General features: G+C 47.4%; 1 protein-coding gene across 2 annotated transcripts in view; it reads left to right on the top strand.

Moving 5' to 3' along the window:
• The window catches only part of LOC139048139 (SH3KBP1-binding protein 1), a 175,765-nt gene that overhangs the window by 67,849 nt on the left and 86,217 nt on the right, over positions 1 to 21,699 (top strand). For both annotated transcript variants that reach the window (XM_070522647.1, XM_070522646.1), the window contains exons 10-12: positions 3,326 to 3,531; positions 14,187 to 14,302; positions 18,689 to 18,779. In XM_070522647.1, the coding sequence (XP_070378748.1) occupies positions 3,326 to 3,531; positions 14,187 to 14,302; positions 18,689 to 18,779 (413 nt within the window). The remainder of the gene's footprint in view (positions 1 to 3,325; positions 3,532 to 14,186; positions 14,303 to 18,688; positions 18,780 to 21,699) is intronic.

The following is a 21,699-nucleotide window of genomic DNA, read 5'->3' as shown; positions in this document are numbered from 1 at the left end:
ACTGTGCTAAAAAAGATATACTTGTGCCCTGCTCTGTCGTGTGCATGACGAAGGGAGTCGCCACATTGTGGGCGCTGAACTGTTCCGCCACGCCGGTTGTCCTTCCTCGCGGTATGAAAATCGCTCTCTTCGATAAAACCGCATGTAGCTCAATAGCGGCACTAACTACGGACGTTTCTACAGCTTGCTCTCCTTGCGATAATCGCCATTCTGAAGAGCTAATGCTCGGCATGATCAACAAGGCTCTCGGCACATCGGAACGGCAAGCATTGGTACAGGACCTTGCCGGACATGAGGCTGCATTCGACTTCACGCATGGAGATGCACCCCTTCATTTACCGTCGTCCCGCGCTCGTCACAGAATAGATACCGGCTCAGCACACCCCATCCGCCGGAAGCCCTACCGAGTGTCAACGTCCGAGCGCAAAGTTATTGCAGAGCAAGTCAAGGAGATGATGAACAAAGGTGTCGTTCAAGAGTCGTGTAGTCCATGGGCAGCCCCACAGTAATCCTGGTGCGAAAAAAAGATGGCTCCTGGAGATTCTGCGTGGACTACAGACATCTAAACGCAGTCACGAAGGAGGATGTATATCCACTACCGCGAATCGATGACGTCATTGATTGCTTACACGCTGCTTCTTACTTCTCAACACTTGATTTGCGATCGGGGTATTGGCAAATACCTATGGACCCTGCCGACAAGGAAAAGACCGCTTTCGTGACTCCAGACAGCCTATTCGAATTTAATGTTATGCCTTTTGGCCTTTGCAATGCTCCTGCCACCTTTGAAAGATTCATGGACACAGTACTACGTGGTCTAAAGTGGGAGATATGCATGTGTTACCTCGATGATGTAATCTTTGGCCGCACGTTTGAAGAACATAACGAACGCCTCAGCCTCGTTCTCGACTCCGTTGAGAAAGCTGGACTGGTCCTAAACTCAAAAAAGTGTCGGTTCGGCGAACGTCTCACACACTGGTCCTGGGACACTTAGTCGATAAGGATGGCGTCAGACCCAATCCTCGTAAGATTGAAGCAGTGAGCTCCTTCAAGCCACCGCAGTCAGCACGAGAACTTCGCTCATTCATTGGCCTATGTTCGTATTTTCGTCGTTTTGTTCCCCGGTTTGCCGACATCGTTTACCCGTTGACAAGTATTTTGCGTCAAAATGCATCCTTCCATTGGACACCAGAGTGTGACACATCATTCTCTCAACTGAAGTTTATACTAACGTCAGCACCCCTCTTGCATCACTTCGATCCATCTTGCCCAACTGAAGTTCACACTGATGCTAGTGGAATCGGGATAGGAGCGGTGCTTGTACAACGTCACAGTGGCGCAGAACATGTCGCATATGCCAGCCGTTGTCTGAGCAAATCTGAACGCAATTATATGGTTACGGAACAGGAATGCCTGGCGGCCGTTATCGCCATACAAAAGTTTTGATGTTATCTTTACGGTAGACCATTCAAGATTATCACCGACCTTCATTCTTTATGCTGGCTGGTCGGTTTGCGTGATCCCTCTGGTCGCCTCGCACGTTGGGCGCTGCGCCTCCAGGAATACGACTTTGTGGTATCGTACAAGAGTGGCCGTCGTCACGCTGACGCAGACTGCCTCTCTCGGATTCCTCTTGCGACTACCGACTGCGATGCTGAGAATTTTGACGACTGTCTTGCTGCTGTTACTCCTACGTTCCCTGACGCGGCAGACTTTGAGCGAGAACAACGGGATGATGTTACCGTTGATCCGCTTTTTGTCGCCGCCCGTACTTCTAAAGGGAGCGGTCGCTTTACTGTCCGTGATAAATTGCTCTACAAAACTAATTACTCTGGGCATGGAGCGCGTTTTCTGCTTGTTGTCCCCGAGAGTCTCCGCTCCGACGTTCTACGCGCTATGCATGACGATGTGACATCTGGTCATTTCGGCTTCGTACGAACGCTGCACCGCACGCAGGAACGCTTTTACTGGCCCAAGATGTACGAAACAACCAAGCGCTATGTTGCTAGTTGCGAAACATGCCAACGTCAAAAGCAACCGACCACCGCAGCGCCAGGTCCCCTTCGGTCATTGACACCGCCCAGTACGCCGTTCGAGCAAGTAGGCATTGACCTTTTGGGTCCATTCCCGTTATCCAACAACAAGAACCGCTGGACAATTGTCTGCGTAGACCATCTTATACGGTATGCAGAAACTGCAGCCATACCGTCTTCCACTGCTGCTTGCGTGGCGGTGTTCCTGCTCCGTTCCGTGGTCCTTCGTCATGGTCCACCACATGTCATCATCAGCGACCGTGGTCGCCAGTTCACGGCTGATGCCATTGAAGAGTTACTTCGTTTGTGCACTTCACAGTTTCGTCATTCCACGCCGTATCATCCACAGACCAATGGCCTCGTTGAAAGGACAAACAGAACGCTGACTAACATGCTTGCCATGTACGTCTCCTCCAATCATAAGAACTGGGATGACGTGCTGCCTTTCATCACCTATGTGTACAACACGGCAAAGCACGAAACCACGAACTATAGCCCATTTTATCTCCTGTATGCAAGGTTACCGCGAAGCCCTCTGAACACTTCTTTACCCTTCGTTCTGCACAGTGATGATTCTGTATCACAGACTTTGTGCCTCGCCGAAGAAGCGCGTCGAATAGCTCGTCTTCGTACTCTGGCCTCACAAAGTCGTTCGGAAGAGCGATACGACGACCGTCACGTACAAGTATCGCTGCAAAAAAGTGACTTAGTCCTTCTTTGGACACCGCAACGCAAGCGTGGATTGTGCCAAAAGTTCTTGTCACAATATTCAGGCCCATATGTAGTTGTGGACCGCCTGAGCGAACTCACTTACGTCATAGCTTGCCTACTGTGCAATGGTCGGCGATCAAGCAGAACTCAGCTGACTCATATTGCTCGCCTGAAGCCTTTCTACCCTCCTTGTCCATCCTGACTCGCCCCATCGGCTTCGTCTGCTTGCGAGGAAATGTAACAGATATGAAAGGCATGGACAAGAAGAGAAGAAAGAGAAGACGAAGAGAACGAGGAGTTTGAGAGGCCGTGCTGCGCTGCGATCACGCTACGACCATCGTCAATCTCCTGTAAATAAAACCATATCTTTGCAACTCATCGTAACAATATGTTATAATATGTCATAATACGTCATTATGTCATAATATGTCATAATATCGAGATTTTTGTCAATGAAGTTCATTATATCAAGGTTTAACTGTATAACCAACTGGCCGCAATTGCAACCCAACATAAATACTGTATGCAGTGTTATCAAGTAACACTTTCATTGCCTCGCTGAGCAAATGGTGCACGTGCAGGCTGAAGGATTCTACCGGGTGGCAGCTGGCATTCACCAGTCCCTACCTGGAGCCTGTGATTGAGCGCATCGCACTCAATGCCAAAGTGGTGACGACGGCGTCGGCGCAGGCACCTGAGAGTGGGGCCAAGATGCTGGCTGTTGCCTACGGGTCCCAGGTGCGACTGTGGAGCATCGCCCAGGAAGGCAACGGACGAGCTGAGATTGGTACACACCCCACTTCATTTGATGCATGGGAATCGGAATCTGCCTACTTAAGCTTGCAGACATTCTTTATGTGGCCATGCTGTCAAAGCTACAGAGACAAAGCACACATTATGGGGTCTAAAGCTCTCTCGATAATGAACGAAATGACAACACCATAGCACAGGCAGAAAAAAGGCATCTGTTTCTTCTTTTATTATGCAACAATACCAGCTGCAGTAGAAGTCTCTTAATTCGACTTGGATTAATTTGAGTTTTTGTTACCATATCTACTCGCATAATGAACACACCGCACCCCCCACTTTTCCAATCAACAGGTGAGTTTTTAATTATTATTTTTTTTAGCGTAATGATCACATCCCGAACTTGCTCTGATGTAACACCGGACTGCATGCCTGCCATGAGAAAAAAAAGTAGGTGACACACGGTATGGTTCAGCATCCAATGCGGCATCCCAAGCACTGGAATGGCAGCCAGATGGGCAGCCGGATGGGTAGCTGGATCTGAGACGTTTTACCGGACAGCAACTCCAGATCGAATGCACGTGTCAAAAGTAGGTGCAACATGGTACAATATGGCATTCAATGTTCCGGTTCAGAAGCCAAATCGAAGCATCAATACATGCCAGAGGGCTTACCTGTGCAGAAACACGCTGCGTGCTAGCAACATCACCGATATGTGGCACGTACAGCCAGGCGTGGCTTCCGAGATCGTAGCCTCGGATGGTGCACCTAGCTTCGCCAGCTACATGCTGCTGTGAAAGAGAGCTGCAATAAGATAAGAAAGAAGTGCTGCTTGTGCACCACCATGCGCCGTGGTGAGACAGACCAGCATTGCCCGACGACATATTCGATGCGGGAATTTCTAACTGCTGAAAGATGCTCAGAGCACAACGGTTGGTAATTTTTGTTTTGGAGACGAATCTGGTTTGCCATATGCATTGGTAGAACAATTTCACTTTGTTAAAACAAGGTTTTACATACTTGGATCTCTATGTGCATTTCAAGGGAAATTGAATGTACTCTGTTATATCCATTATTTCATTATATCCTGTCTTGTTTTAACAAGGTTGAAATGCGTGTGTATATATACAGTAGAACCTTGTTCATAGGATTTGGGAAAAAACGTGAGAAGTAAATGTACTAACCGGGAAAACATACAATCCAAAGAACTAAAAAAATTTGCAGGTACAACTATTGTTGACATCTACCTAATGCAAAGCGTTGCACGAATCGTTGCAGCATGAGGCGCTGATGCTCGTTGAGCTAGTTGTGCTTTGGCGACCCGAGGCGCATTGTGGTGTTTTAGAGGGCGAGGGGAAACTGAAACGAAATCGAGCCGGTGGGCAACGCCGGACGTTGCCAAACTGAAACGTGATGCCCACATTGTGCTGCTTGCAGCACGGAATGGTGTGTTTTGGACTATCGCCTAGTAAAAGTGTGCAGTATGCTACCAATTGCACAATTCACCATGTGCTGTAAAACAGATAGGTGAAGATGCTTATCGCAGTAGGTTTGACGGCGATAGCTGTGAATGTGGTGTGCGACGACCCGGGCAGAAATTTGGTGGTACTGAAATAAGAAACTGTGCGCGCCGTGTTTTCACGTGATGCGGTAGGCTATATACTGTTCTCGATCGTGCATGCTTGCACATTTTCTTGTTTGCATAGGATCTAGGAGCCAGAAAACATATATGATCTCAGTCTGCAGCAGGAAACAGTGGCGCATTTTGGTTATCGCCTATTAAAAGCATGCACTACGCTTCTGACAGCACCATGCAGTGTGAAATAGATAGGCGAATATGCTTATCGCAATAGGATTGGCTGTGATAGCTGTGAGTGCAGCGCGCAATGACCCCAGAGAAGATTTGTTGGTACCAAAATGAGAAACTGAATTCATGCTGGCATTTTCACGTGAGACTGGCGGGCAAGTATTGCGGGGAAGCTGCCACGGAGGGCAGCTATATACTGTTCTCGACCGCGCATGCCTCGCGCATTTTCTTGTTTACACGGGATCTACTGGCTGGAAAACGTATCATATGATTGCAGTTTGGTAACATATTCAATGTTGGGGCCAAAAAAATCTTGTTTTCAGGGAACATATGAACCAGTAAAAAATGAGCATAACTTTATTAGGTCATTTTTTGTGTTTTTGATTGCAAACGTGAGTGCCGGGAAAACTTACGTAACGGGAGCATATCAACGAGGTTCTACTGTATTTACATAAATATATTGTGAAGTGTGGAAAGCCGGTCACATGGCAGAGGCACACATACACACACACACATATATATTGTAAAGAAACTGGCAGCCAGCCGTCCACTATAACACGTGTTTTATGTTGCCTCATTGTCTTCCTCTTCTTTCCATTCCCTTCGATTTTTTTGCCCGCACTGCGCCTTGTGCACTGCAACCTTTACACTCGCCCACGCTGCATGATTCCACCGCGGTTTGCTGAATAGGACTTGGCATATGGAGTTCATCGGCTCTGGCGTGAGTGTGCTCGAGTGATGAAAACCATAGTCGATAAGACTAGAGAAGTCATGTCATTGAGTTGTTTAGTGCACAAACACCTTCTCTGGCGGTCGGCACTGATGGTTGCACTCAGGTCAAGGCTTTTGGAGCCGCCTTCTTGCCGAAGCAGCAGGTGGCGTTGTTGACATTGCACAGGATACTGATAACACAGGCGATGTCCGTTTTGCCTGCCTCAAGGGAATGTTTATGCACATGTCAGCTCCGTTGTTCCCTCGTTGACATACATGGCAGGAATATTTGTGGTTCAGAGTAGGCAATGATGTGCGCATGTTTGTTGCTTTAGGTGTGAACTGATGGTGCTTCATCTGACCTGTGAAGAACTGACTTCGCAAGTCTTGCGCCGTCAACACAAGGCGCTGTCTTGTGCTGGCAACACAAAATGCAGAGAAACACGTGCTACAGAGTCATCCTTCTCTGAAGGTGGACTAAAGGGCAATTCCATGGGGCAGATCTTCAATAAATGAGACCTCATTTGTATTGGTCACCTTGGCTTCTTCCAGAGAGACCTCACTCGGTGTGCAGCAAACCGCTGCACCTTTGGCCAATAGCTGCGCTGACATCCAAGGATAAGGTTCCGACGGTTCAGAAAGCTTGTCATTGCTTGAGTCCACAGAGGGGTACTGCGGTGGTTGTGCATCTGCAGTGATTGTGTGTGTAAGAGAGCAGCTGGTGCCTCCATGTGGCAAAGTGATGGTGAAATTAGGGCCACATCACCAACTGCCAGGGTGATGGGGAATGGGGTTGGAAAGAAATGGGATGTGGTCTCGGTATGTGGCAGGGATGGTGAGGTGCTGTATAACAATGCAGAGTCCAAGGCCCGCAGTAAAATTAATCGCCTGCGGCGGCTGTCTATGGCTAGGCAGTCTGCGAACCTGTCTGTGGTGTAGCTGTAGGGCACGGCTGCAGCATTGAGGCGGTGCCCCTCACGAGTCCCATTCAAGGGACAGTGCTGGTCGGACTGGCTGTAGGTAGAGGAGAGTCAGCCGAAAGCAGCCATCAGAGATGCAGTCCATTCAGGCCAGAACCAGTGCTTGACGCCTTCGTACTTGTCCCATGCTTTGGCTCCACCATGAACTCGGTTTGCTGCAACCAACCATCTTTTGTTGTCTAGCCAAACGTGGTGGTCACCTAGTGCATTGAGTTTCTGCTCCCAAAGGTCAGCATCATCAGTGAAACTGTGAAACCTCAGTAGGTCCACAACAACAGACTCTGGGAAGCCGACAACATACTGTGGGAAGCGTATGGTCTCTGCCAGGCTGACTGACCAGCTGGTCAAGAAGTCGGGTGGTGTCCACAGACATCGCAGTGGTCGTGGTACATGCGGCTGTAGAATCTACCACCAAGGAAACGTGGATGGCATTCTTCGGTGGTTTAGAAGTCAAAGCGATCTCTTGTGGGCGTGCATGGTAAGCATGGTGCAAACGATGACAGATGGGAAGGCGCAAGTGATATCCTGAAGCTGTTTTGTTAGCATGACAATGGCTTGAGCAAGATCGTTGGTGTTATCCTGCGCTGGAGCCACCGTGGAGGCCTGGAGCTGTCCCCAGACAGTGCGAGCGGTACTTGCAATGATGGTAGGGCAGTGGGCTTCATCACCAAGCAAGCATGTATGGTGTTCCTTGGCAGGAGTTACACGGAAAGCCGAGGACCCACAAGGACTCGCGCATTCCTCCATACAATTGTGCGTTCGACGACTGTGCCATTGTAAAGAAACAGACAGCCAGCCCTTCACCAGAACAGCTCATTTACTCTGCCTCGTCGTCTTCCTCTTCTCTTCGTTCCTTTTTGCTGCCTGCACTGCCTTATCATAACCCTTCATCCTTTACAATATCTATATAGTTGCTGACCGATTTTTCAGACCTCATGGGGACCGAAAAATAGTCCGAAAACTTTGTTCAGCCCAGAAAAATAAAATTTATTAGGCTTAGCTTAAATCTCTAATAATGCCCTGCCTCATGCTATGCTTGGAGGCGATCAGATTTGCTTGGATTTGTGCAAGAGTAATGTCGTCTCCAGTGTCTCCATACACCGTTGCCAAGAGCGTCACCGCATTGGTGATCTCTGCGAATGAAGACCGCCATGGAGATAGAAGAAACGAGCCATGTTTCTTCGCACCACTTGGCTCACACGAAGGCATACCAGGTGGCACCGAGCACACAAATGCAAAGCTGCACAAATACACACAAAGACCACGTGCAGAATGGTGACCAAAACTTAAAAAAAAAAAAGAAAAGAGTTCGCACCAAGTGATTTTGATGATAGTGCTGACTGAGGAAGAGAAAAATATGTTTCTTGTGTACAACAGCGAGGGAGTGTTCTTTAGTCTCCCTAGGTGGGCAGCTCTCTCAGTCCAGAAAGTCGTTGGCTAATGCCACGGCCCTGGTCCGGTCCACCAGACTTCGCTGATGCTTAAGGCTCTGTGCCGTTAACATGACTGAAGAAAAAAAAAGCTTCTTCTATAGCTTTTTGTCAGCCAGCGAAGAGCGCGCATGGCCTCCGAAACCTGAGGATAGAGCATACTCTCTATTGATAGCATGCACCTCCCAATCTTGAAGGCTATAAAGCAAGCCACTAGAAGCCAAGCCAGTGGAATAATTAACATGGCGGCCTCCAAGATCAGGTAGCCATGGCTCAGAACAAGCAATTTAGTCTGGAAAATCGAACCTTGAAGCCTAAATTAGAAAAATCAGGCTGCACAAATGAGGTTGCTCTATGAGAACCCTTACAGTGCATTTGTTAAGCCAGGAATAACCATCAATTCCAAATTTTTGGAGTCCAATAATTTCATTTGTGACTGTATATACCTATATTGTTGTGGTTCAATGTGAACAAGAGAGAGCAACAACATGTTGAGCAATACAGCGGAGCAGCCTGTTCAAAAACCACCAAAACAAAAATGTTGTCTTCGTCTCTGAATTCCCCCAGACCCACTACGCAGAGTCTGTTGAAGCACATATTCTCATCGTCGTCTACGTGTCTAAATAGAGCACACGTCATTTGCCCTCTCTCTAAAAGAGCATCGTCCCGATGCTAAACAATAAAGTTCATTTGGTGAAAAGGAAAGTCCGCCAACAGTGACTCACTGACATAGGGCTTCATGCACACTACGTGCACAAGTTAGAACGGTGTTGGCGGCACCTTGTACAGTAAGGGCTATCTGGAACGATCACGTATGTGACATCACTTAGCCATCGCAGCTCGTTATAAGGTCTGTGGGGTCTGATGTGGGATATCTCACACCGTACTCTTGGGACAAAGGAACGACAACACACAGTAGGGCAAACAATCACAAGGGCATTTATTGCACCTTTCATAGATCAATGCCTGCTAGCCGAGTTGCTATCCACAAAACATGCCGATGGGCGCGCGACAAATCTAGAAGTCCGACTCACCGCGACCGCAGAGCGAGCGAATATGTTTGCCCCATGCTGGATCCCAACACCTGGTCGTTCGCGTGTATAGTCACGCGAATCGTGGCGCGTTCGAAGGCGGCCACGCGAGGCGGTCTCGCAGATGCATCGGTCGCCGCGCGCGCGGAATGTCCGCACTGTTCGGCGACCCGCCGGGGAAAAGGGTTGCTGCACGTGCAGCACGTCTGTCCTGCTGGCTGTCTCGAACCCAAGAGAGCAAGCGCCTTCCTTTCGGCGCCCAAGTAACCTCGCGGCGTTAGCAGTGCAACACTAGCGCCATCTCTCGCACTGCGCCTGTACCATTCCGACCGCCGCGTGTGCGGCGAAGCCGCACTACAGGAGACGCGCTATGCAGGAAAAACATCAGGGGAGGCGCGAGGGTCGTGCATCCCCACAGGTCTGAAATATCTCCTCAGGAGCTTCTCGGATAGTCCTCGTTTTCGTATAGGTGTCCAGACCCATACTCTGTCACCAGGTTTATAAGTTACAAGTCTATTATGAGCATTATAACGACCTGTATCATACTCTTGCTGCCGATGTATTCGCATGTATACTAGCTGCCTGGCTTCTTCTAGACGCTACGTAAATGCCTCGGCATCCGTGTCAATGTCAGGTTCGTGTGGCAACATGGCATCGAGCATCGTCCTTACCTACCGTCTATAGACAAGGCTGAAGGGAGTCTTCTGTGTAGTTTCTTGTTCGGCCGTGTTATAAGCAAACGTGATATAAGGAAGAATCTCGTCTCAATTTTTTTGCTCTATATTCACGCACATTGAAAGCATGCCTTCGAGTGTTTTGTTCACGCGCTCTGTTAGTCCACTTGTTTGTGGATGGTAAGCTGTTGTCTTTAGATGAGTCGTGCCACTGATCACCAGGACATGGTGGAAAACTGTGGCTGTGAATGCAGTGCCTCGGTCTGTTATGACGATGGTCGGTGTGCCATGTTTCAGGACAACATTCTCTATGAAAAATCCTGGCCAATAATTAGTATGCTTGTTGAACTCTGTTCAGCGTTCGCATGTATCCTAGATGCCCAGAAGGGATCTCGTTGTGACATGCTCCTAGTACTTCACAATGAAGAGCAGTAGGAACGACGAGCAAATAGCTGGATCCACTCGAAGAGAGTTAATTATGCATAGAACTTTGTTCCTTAAGCAAAACGATGACGATCCTCTTGCGAAAGCCTTAGGTGCTGTCTGAGTGCATCCATCCTGGAAATTAACCAAGCTCAGGGTCGTCACATAGTTGTGCGTTGGTAGACATGTCGAGAATACCGAGGAATGCTGTCTCCTCTGCATTGAAAGAAGGAACCATATTTATGGGTGACCGAGACGAGCAGTCAGCACCGGTATGGCATTTCCCCGACTTGTACATGATTGTCATATCAGACTCTTGCAGTCTAAGGCCCCAACGTGCTAATCGCCTGGTTGGGATCTTTAAGATTTGTGAGCCAGCAGAGTGAATGATGGTTGCTGATAACTTTGAAGGGGCGACCGGCCATACAAAGATGGGTGAAATCTTGTAACCACCCACACGACGGCGAGGCACTCCTTCTCAGAAGTAGAGTAGTTTTCTTCTGTGTGTTAGAGCATTCTGCTTGCATAGATGATCACTCTTCTGTGTCCTCCTGGCACTGCACAAGCATGGCTCCGAGACCGACATAGCTGGCATCCGTGTGAAACATTGTAGGAGTTGTCTCGTCAAAGTGGGCAAGCACAGGGGGCTTTTGTAAATGGTTCCGCAAATCGGTATATACAGCTTGCTATTTGTCAGCCCACACAAAAGCAACGTCATTTCTCGTGAGGCGAGTTAACAGTGACGCAATGTGAGTAAAGTCTCCAGTATAGCACCAATAATACACGCAGAGGTCCAGAAAGCACCTGACAGCCTTTTTATCTGAAGGTACTGGGAACTGTGCGACAGCAGCGATTTTGTTATGATCCAGGCGGGCACACGCGTGACTAAAGACATGGCCAAGAAACTCTAGCTCCTCAAAGCAAAAATGACATTTCTTCGGCTTTAGGGTGAGGCCGGCAGATCGTATTGACTGCAGAACTGCTCTAAAGGGCAACTCCGGTGATTATTTTACCAAGTCGAGATAATGGAATATATAGGTTCCCAAGAACCCCCTGTCACACGTCTGACAGTAGAATTGTTCCGCAAATTCCAAAATTATTTTAAGTAAGCAAAAAAGCTCAAAAAACGAAACCGAAACCTGGCCAAGCAGCCGAGCAAACCCCTTTGTGTGACGTCACGAGTGTCCCCAGCGGAGAAGGCGCACTAGGCATGTAGGTCTCGCCCACTGGGCGAATGAAACCAGCAAGGAGCAGACACTCAACTGCTTCGTGACTGCACCGGGCCTTTGGGTGACAATGTGTCAGCTGCACCAGCTCTTTGTATCTGTCAAATATTGACAGCTGTGGTTCTGATGAATTCAATAGCCATGAACTGCCATTCGCATTTGACCCGCCACCACAAGAGCCAGTGCCCATGTGCTATCGTGTTGCAAAATGAAGGCCAAGGGTAACCCTAACCACTCATTCTGTGCATGCCGCTTGCTAGTTTAGTTGTTTTACTTGTCCTCAGGGAAGCACTAAGATGTGGAGCATGACTTTCTGCATTTGCGTCTTGCAAAAATGGCGCTCACAGTCCAAAGCACTGACCAGTGCATTTGTTTACATCGGCAGGCAGAGTGACCACTCGTCATTCGCTTGATATAAAGTGGTGCTTAGGTAGGCAAAGCGATCTCAAATGGTGCCAGGATACTTGGTGTTCTAATACAAGGGCAGCATCTTCACTCCTTGGCTTTGGTCATCTACTTGGTTTCTTGGCTAGCACAGCAGTGTTTAGGGGCACGGTGGAGCTTCCTCACTGCTTGTCTTCCAGTCTTATGCACATTTGCTTTGACTGGAACATAGTGTTTTTATTGCTAATGCAGCCATGGCGGTGCTTGGTGCTTGTTGTGAAGTTGGTCATTAACATAGATGTGTCTTTTGGACACCTCACGCTAGGGGTGTCGTGGTACATAAAGCAGTGCTGATGGACATGATAATGCTCAGTGAAATATCTAATGCAATGCAAGTGGCACATTTAATGCATTTAGTGGCACATTGAACAGGTCAATTTTGAGAGCTCTGGTGGTATGGTTTACACTCGACCAGCCGAATTTGAGTACGTGGAACTTTATTTGCCTGATTTTTTCGGAGCACTTGGAGGTGCTCTTGCTTTTAAGCTAGGAACATGACCCAGATCCGGCAGAATTCCAGTCACGTGGCAATTCTGATTGTTTTGGGAGTGGATAAATGTTCAGCTCGGGTGTGTTTTCTCTGTCTGTGATGTCAAAAAGCCTCTGCATCGCTGCAAGCTTGAGTCAGAGCATGGTAGGAACTACAGTTAAACCTCAATATAATGAACTTTAATATAACAGAATTCTGGATATAACAAAGTATTTAAGTTTTCTTAACCTCTTGTCCATAGAACACCATGTATTTACAACCTCAAATAATGAAGTGTGTTTGTATGGGATTTCAGTATAACGAAATATCACTGCCGCTGCAAAGGAATGCCGAGACAGTAAATAAAAACTTTTGCAAACACAGATGGGCAAATGATAGACTTACAAGCGGCTGCTTGCAAACGAACCTCTCAAATTGCGTGCCGTGTGAAAAGAGCGACAGCCGAAGTGGAGACGCATCATGTTCCGCATAAAGTCCAAGTGCGATAAGATCCTATTGTGCTCTGCGCTGTGTGCAAGGGGAAATGTGCGAGAGTGAGACGAAAGATGGTGGCTTCACGAGTGGTGCCTTCCTATGCAAGCAAACTGAAAGAGGGGGAGGGGAGCGAGCTCACGAGAATGCGATCAAGCGCAGGTAGGGGCTGGGGGGGGATTAGCGGGTAAGTTGGAGCACATCTCGGCCATGGCTGCACATGGCTGTAAGCGCGGCTGAGCATATACATGGCCGCACACCCTGCTTTAGAGGTAATCTGCCGCATGTGCAAAGAGTGGGCATGCTCAGGCTGTGCGGCATCATGTAATCTGTCTTCCCATGCGTTTAGTATTCGAGGTTGCGTAACCTCAAGTTTTGGTGACTCATTGGAACGAGAGGCAGACAAAGCATTCGCTCCCCACTGCTGGCACTTTTCATGATAGCGTTGTCCCAGTCTGGGTGGCACTATAAGTCAGGGGAAAGGAGTGCACGCGAAAGCGTGGCTGGCTTCGCTTAATTTGCACTGCCGATGTGAAGATGTTGCCGACGTGGCATGAAACCATATCATTTGTCACCTACTCCCACATTCATCAAAATGAATTGCTTTCTCATTCAAGTTTGCTTTTATCGATTGCCCAATAATTTGGAAAATTCTGCAGCCCCTTTTCGCGTAAGAAAGATCAGCGACTGTACTTATTTGCATAAACGGTCGAATTTCAATACAACAAAATTTCAATATGACAAAGGAAATTGCCGATTTTACTGACTTCATTATATTGAGGTTTAACTAGTTGATTCTACCATAATGGCATTCTTTTTTGGTTCATTGTCATTCATGCCATAAGTTCCTGATAGTCTAGAGTGTGTCCTTAGGTGGTTTTGTTTTACAGGAGTTGTGGGCAGGGCGGTAGTGCCTATCCCACTCACTTGTAGCACTGTCTTTTCCGGCACTGATCCTTGACTGTGATTGAGGCTCTGTCACGCACCCCCGCTGTTGTGTGTGTTCAGGTGTGTTCCACCTGAGTGTTCCTGTGGATAGCCTGTTCTTCATTGGGAGCCAACTGGTTGCTCTGAGCCACTTGGGCAAAGTGGGCGTATGGCACGCCATGACGCAGCACTGGCAGGTAGGCCCTCTCTCCCTGACATCTCTCTCTCTGACCACACAATTGCAGGTTCAGTGCAGGACATCTCGATCAGCAGTGCACATGCACGCGATGCAGCACTTCTAAAAAGACATAGTTTGGCTTCTTATGCGGCAGAAAACTAAACAGCTATGTTGAACACCCACTCGTGAATGTCCAGAAAATGGTATGCACATTGAACACGGAAGCAAAATAATGGTAAGTGCTGCATTAGGCAGCATGAAGAGGAAAGTATGGTTAGGAAGCAGGTTAAGATAGCTGATATTCATGTTGCAATAAAGAGGAAAGAACTGATGTTGAGCAGGTGATGTGTTAGTGTAGATCAGATGAGCCCTTGTTCCATTAGATTAATATTGTGGATGCAAACACAGTTAGAGCTGGCATGGGATTACCGTATTTACTCGCACCTAGACCAGCCCCGATTCTAAGCCGACCACCAAAAATCCATAGCCAGGAAAAAAAAAAAAGCTTACCTCGAATGTAGGCTGAACAAAGAAGTGAAGACACCATTCACAAAATGAAAACAGCATTTATTTAATGTGAACGTGCCGAGCTCATTCTACGTCATCATTGCTGCTGTGATCCGGTAAATGGCATCCTTATTGGGGTGCAAGCAAAAAGAATCCCCCATTGCCCCCTCGAACAATGGGAATTTTCCTCATCAATGCTGAAATCCCACCCGCTTGGAACGTTTGACGATGCCTCTGTGACTAGCACAACCTTTCGTTTGAAAGCGACACTGTAGTGGCATAGCCTGTTTGGTGCCATTGCGATAACGTCACGTCACACGCCAATACGATCCAGGTCAAAATAGTGACGTCTCTTGTGTACTTTCGTTGCCATACTGGTGCGGTCAGTAGCGGCTGTGATAGTGGCTTTTTTAGATGGTGCTATCATGCACCATATTTAGCAGTTTCAATTAAACACTGGTGCATTTTTTTAAATTCTCAAATCTAAACCAACCTTAGCGTTTGGTACATGATTATTTGAAGAAAACTATCGGCCTTAATTTTTAAAAAATATAGCAGGTGGTGCGGTGAAATTAAAGAATTTTCAGGCACATAGGACAGATTCGTCTGATGCAAGAAAAGAGCAGTGAACACTATTCAAAATTCTGTAAGCGGGCTTTCCCACATATATAACTCGCCCTAACCAAGATGGCCAGATTCCAGACTTGTATGTACAGTGCAGTTCATTTATAACTATATCACATATAACGATATATTTGTTATAATGATGAGCCAAATTAAGAGTATCAAATTATGCATTAGAGCTATGAAGAAAGACATACACAGTCGAACCCAACTATATCGAACCTGTTTACATCGAATTATTCTGGATATCGAACAATTTCTGAACACGGTATAGTTACAATGAGTATATATAGCAATAGTTTCGCTTGCATCGAACAAGAATAGCAGCGACAATTGGTATATCGAACGTCAAGCGGTGCAAAAGTGCACCCGGTAGTTGGCTTTCCCACACAGCAGCGGGGAAACCCGGTGGTGCGGCTCCATCCAACCACTCTTCCTACCGTGACCACGCTGCGTCGGGCGAGCCATCAACACCCGCCTGCAAAAAATTATCCTGGTCCACCCGCAGCGTTTGCTCAGACAGCCAATCGGAGGCTCTTGTGCCCTCGTCGTGCAAAATGGCAAAAGTGCGAGTTGTCTCGCTGCTTTTCTGGTTCATTGTGCTTGCACCTTGTGGGCCTTCTCCCACAGTGTTGCCGTGATGAAGTGGCAGAATTTGCCTTTAGCCGTGAAGCTTGAAATCATAAATCGGGTAGAACGCGATGAGAAGTCGGATGTCCCTGCAGCGTGCAAGATTTCGAGGAGCACCCTCAGCACGATCTTGAAGAAAAAGGGGGAGATTAGGGCTAAAGTTGACAAACTCGCCACCTGGTGCCTGCGGCACCCGACACGTACGCACGGCCGTGTACAAGTAGTTCATCTGAAACTGCTTCAGACATACCAGTTTTCCTGGGCCTGGTGATGGCTAAATTCTGATGAATGCAATGAAGTTATTGCCAGTTTTGCCGAAGCTTTGAGCGAGCTGTCAGAACTTCCAGAAGCCGTTGACGAATCGACTTTCGATGAGTTTGTGAGTGCAGATGATGGTGTCGCCACCACGGGAGAGCCCCAAAACGAAGACTACATTGCTGACATCATACTAAGCAAAAGTTGAAGTGGGCACAATGAGGAAAGCAATGACGGTGCTCTGCCCACATCCTCCGAAGTTATTGGTGCACTCGTACTAGTCCGGTGCTTCTGCCTGAATGTGGAAGGTTGTGGCCTCAGCTGCTTCGACTCTTTAGACAATGAGGAGAAATGCATGCATCACAGGCAGCGAAATTGCTCGAACAGAAGAAAATACAACGAAATGCAAAAACACCCGTGTACTTAGATTTCGGTACACACTAAAGAACCCCAGGTGGTCGAAATTTCCGGAGTCCTCCACTACGGCGTGCCTCATAATCATAAAGTGGTTTAGGCACGTAAAACCCCGTAATTTATTTTTTTTTAGAAGAAAATACAAGACTATTTCATGCGAAACTAAGCTAGTTTCATCAATAAAGCATTTTTATAAATCATATGTGCTTTTATGATGTCCAATGCTTTAGCAGGCTTATATCGAATTATGCTCTATAACGAACTGATAGGCGTTTTTTTGCAAGTTCGATATAGCCAATATATATATTCACCATATATTGAGCGTAACAACCAAGATTTTGCCCAGTGGACACCATTTTCCATGCAGAATAATTGGGACATTTGAATTGTCTCCACTGAAATGAACAATGCCAAGACGGGGCAAAAAGTTTGCTTATACGATTTCGTATGTGCCGCCATTGCCGCGCAGCATGTCCCACTCGTGCACTGATAGAGAAAGCCATGAAGAGCATCACAAATCCATGAAGAGCCACAAACAGGGGGCAGCTGCTTCACGTCCACGTCCCCCATGCTCGTGCTCTACACGTCCGGGAAAGAGAGAGAGAGAAAAGAACTGCAATAAAGACGAAGCAGCACCAATCCCTTCTACACTGCTCTCTCAGAAAGAGAGGAAATGTGCTACAAACAACCCAGTTAGTAAGTTAGTTAATAGCCAATGTATGTGTTTCTCTTCTGTGTGTCCCGTCGAAATGCTGCTCAATCCAACTTCTAGTACAAAGGATGGTACTGCCAATAAAAACGAGGCAAATGATATATCAGGAGCTCTGTGGTGTGGTTAAAACTTTGTTTTCTCTACGGCTTTAGATGTAACATTCAGGTATTCAATGCACTTGTATGGAATAATTTTTATATTTTTAATAACTTCTACTGCACACACGGCACCCACAAAAGTGTCAATAGTTGATACAAGGGCTGCTGTACCAGTTTCAGCGGCACCGACACTCGGAATGGCACCAGTTCGGGTGAGTATCGATACTTGATGGAAGAGCCAACACTACTCATGCATTTCTCCTTGGCTCTTTATTTGAGTTGTTGACTTGACTGCCTGCTATGTTTTACCATCTTGCTTCATCAATCGTCATGAGTGCTACGCGTACAATAAGGATTCAGCACTCGTTCACGGCAACATTCAAGAGGACTGCCATTCTTCACACCAAAGAGAGATACAACTTGCCGGCGGGCTGCAAGTTCGATATTTCGGAATGGGTGGTCCCAGACTGGTGCCTGCAGTGAGGTGAAATTTTGATCCATAATAGCAAACGAAGAGGCTGTTGCGAGTCGAAATGATTTCTGGAGCTGGAGGCCAAGTTTACAGTGTACGTCACTGAAAGTTCCTACTAGTGATGTGCGGCACGGTCATGCAAGTTGGGCCGGTCTGTGCTTTGGAAGCAGGAATACACAGGACAAACACCAAAGCCAGCAGAGCTTTGTCATCGAAGCTTATGGTGAGGGCTGGTTTGTGGGACTACAGCAGTGATGAGAATGGCAGCACTAGTGATGAAGATAGCACAAGTGAGAACAAGTAGACTGGTACTAATAAATTTTCGTTTAATGTGCCCATGAGTATGCCCTCGTTTTATTTAGTTTTCCTGACATGTAGTATAGGGGAAGGGGGTAGTCAGCTTACATTCCCGTCAACTTACAATCATGTAAGTGTGGTAAATGTGCTGTTAGCAGCAGATGGCAAGAAATGAAGATTCTTGTACAAGTAGTGTTTTATTGTTAGTCTATATGCTTTAGACAAGAGCACATGCCAAGCAAGAAAGGCAGTTCGCTTATACGCATTAAGATCTTGCTTATATGCAATAAATGTTATTTTAGAACAATAATGAATCGTGCATTGAAACCTTTATAGTACTTGTAGGGTTGTTGTTGTTATTGCGAATTGGGCATTCACTCTATATTTAACCCTCAGATCCAGGATGTGGTGCCAATCACCAGTTTCGACACAGCAGGCTCGTGCATCCTGCTTCTTGGCTGCAGCAATGGCTCCATCTACTACATCGGTGAGTGTGGGGCCACTTCTTGGCTCAAGGAACCCTGACTGTTTTAGTAAAAGAGGTTGCAAACGAAAGTCGAGACAACATGCTGAGTTTCAGGATGTGTACAAATTCCAAAATCCCAATGTGCGTTTCTTGACATTGGTCACTTTGCTAATCATTTTTTTACCTTGCCAAATAATGTTCTATCAAATCGTCAATTACAGGGACAGTCAAGTACTGAGTAATTGAAGGTCACTCTTAACTGATGCAAAAATAGCAACCTTGCATTGCATTTGTGCAAAAAGTGAAGGATTCATATTGCCACCTGATGTGCTTGCTTCACTTATTTTGTTATGATTGCTCATGCAACATCTTATGTTGTTTTATGTTTAGAAGTTCTTGCATTACTTGTACACATCAATGCAGACCACCTGCCATGGTGGCAAGGTGGCTTTGCCATTGCGTTGCTAAGCCCTGGTTAAAAGACATGTTTTTTGCCGCAAGTTAAAAAACACACAGGAAAGGACGACACATAGAAGACAACATGGGTAGCACCAGTACTCCGTCATATGATGGATGACGCGTCTAGATGTCTTACAGCATCCTCTCCGCTAACCTAACAGTATCTTTTTTTAAATGAACTGCAGTCGAACCCATTTATAACAATAGCCCAGTGCTGCGAAAATCCCATTTTTATAACCGATAATTGTTATAACCGGATTGCATGAAAAAATCAAAATAGGGGATGGCAGAGTGATGTGAGAAAACTATATAGGCAGGGAGGCCAGTGCCCCTCCCCACCACCTTCCTCCGCCCGACTGCTGATTGTGTTCCCTCGTGTAACTGCTTCCTCGGTGCTCCGATCGCGTGTAACAAGCCACGGCTGTCGGCATTAAAGAATGGCACTGCTATAACAACTGCAAAGAGGTGCCACGGATGGCAAGCGATATGCGAGCACTGCCGAGGCATCACTTCGGTGGCCCCAAAAGGGGCCTTTTAAATATTGCTAGAAGGCTGCTGCGGCAGCCTGTCGTCTTGAGAAATCCAGAGGAAATGCTGAGGAGAGATCGCGACAAGCATCTTGGCACATAATTCTTACTGGCTTGCACGAGAAAAGCCTATGTCTGTCAGCCATGCATGCTTTACGCAAAGCTTGTTGACGTCCTTCTCCAAGGCATCCAAGCGCTCCACGTAGTGCGGAGGAAGGTTCCTCGTGAAAACAAAGCTCCGGAGGGACTGAATCATGCCGGGCCTCCTGTGAGGGCAACGTTGAGGCAGCCTACCCTGTCGCTTCTTTGCTGCCGTGATCATCATCGCTATCCGATGCAAGCACGTTCGTGACGATTGTCTCATCGGTTAGAAGCACTTAGTTTTCAAACCTATAACTGTGCACTTTCTTTTCACTCGAGAAATCGCGTGGCCAGAAACAACTTCCACACAACCAACAAAAGCAAAAGTGAGCGATTAAGCTGTTTGCAGAACTGCACTGAATGAGGAGCCAGCGAGCAACATGGTGCTTTTGATGATAGTGATCTAAAGAAAGGAAAGACACTTGATCCTGCAACCCGTGAGGGAGGACAACATGTGAGGAAAATGGTTCTTGCGAAAGGGGGGGGGGGGGGGTTGGCACTACCAGACATTCATTTCAGGGATTGCAAGCCGTTTCTGTGCAAGTGCGAGGGAGAAAATCCGGGGGCTGTTGCTCCTTGAATGCATGATTCTGCCGAGGCACTATGGAGGAGGTTTCTTTAGCGCGTGTTGTAGGTGTTTGTCCCTAGGCATTCCGGCATTGTGGAGTGGGTTCGAGTTTGTTTACGCTCAGACGCTGGCTGCCAGCACGGTAAAATAGGTGGAGCAGCAAGCACTGGCGCCCACTTTGGCAACCACTGTGTCTGACAGACTGTCTCGCACCTGCGGCACTAATTCCAAGTCAGTCGTGGTGGATCATAGCTTGCCACCATAGTAGAGCCCGGGTTGCATATATTGAATATCTAGAAGGCAGAGCGCCTTACAAGTCTGTCCGACGTACCTTCAGAGGCAAAGTTCTGACTGGTGTTGCAGAAGTTGCAGCGCACGGTAGTGCTGAACTTAGCATCGCAACTTAGCGGCTGGATGTAATTATGTCTATTCAACTGTGTTTTTTACTAATTGTAACGTGTCATTATTTTGCATTATTGGCAGCGCCTCCAGGACACCTAAGCGGCAACGGGGACACCAAAGCTAGAACCTGGACAGGTCCGTGGGTTGGACCTCGCCGAGGCCTGCACGTGCCAGGGGGGTGTATAAGATCAGCTGTCTGCTATCATGGACAGCCAATTTTTTATGCAAACATCCCCTGGCACGCTTCTGCCTCCGCGGCCCCAATTCACGGACCGCCCTGCTTCCAGCTTTGACCCCTCCCCCTACCCCATAGGTGCCCTGGAGATCCTGCGCTGCCTGCTTTACTATAACCTCATGTGCTCTCCTGAGGCCTCCGTTTGCAGCTTACATGTGCGCTCCTGGAGCAGTGCTTGTAAAAAATGCAATCTATCATCGCGACTACGATAGCAACCCGCGACGTGTACAACACCAGTCAGAACCTTTTATGTTTCTCTGGGTAGAGCGGCGTAGAGCTATGGGTGCAGCCCATTTGTGTTCGGAGGGGTGGAAGAGTGACGGGAGAGAGCCACGCGGAGAAGACTTGAAAATGAGCGCACGGTGGCTGTTGGAGCGGATCATGCAGCGGCTCAAATTTCTTGTTTTCATTTCTTCTTTTCAAAGATTTTGTATTTGACCAGCTTCCGGCTCAGACACCCAGCAGCCAGACTTCATCGTTATAACCGATAATGCGCTATCGGGGCATTGTAGTAAGCAAGTTATTTCCCCATGAAAAACATACAAAAGTCAACAGTGCAGCAGCTTCTTATTGTTATAACCAATATATTGTTTAAACCGGTATCATTAT

This window comes from Dermacentor albipictus, chromosome 7, assembly GCF_038994185.2.
Source record: "Dermacentor albipictus isolate Rhodes 1998 colony chromosome 7, USDA_Dalb.pri_finalv2, whole genome shotgun sequence".
Classification (NCBI taxonomy): Eukaryota; Metazoa; Arthropoda; class Arachnida; order Ixodida; family Ixodidae; genus Dermacentor; species Dermacentor albipictus.
The sequence above is the reverse complement of the archived record's forward strand: the minus strand, read 5'-3'. Positions and strand labels throughout refer to the sequence as shown.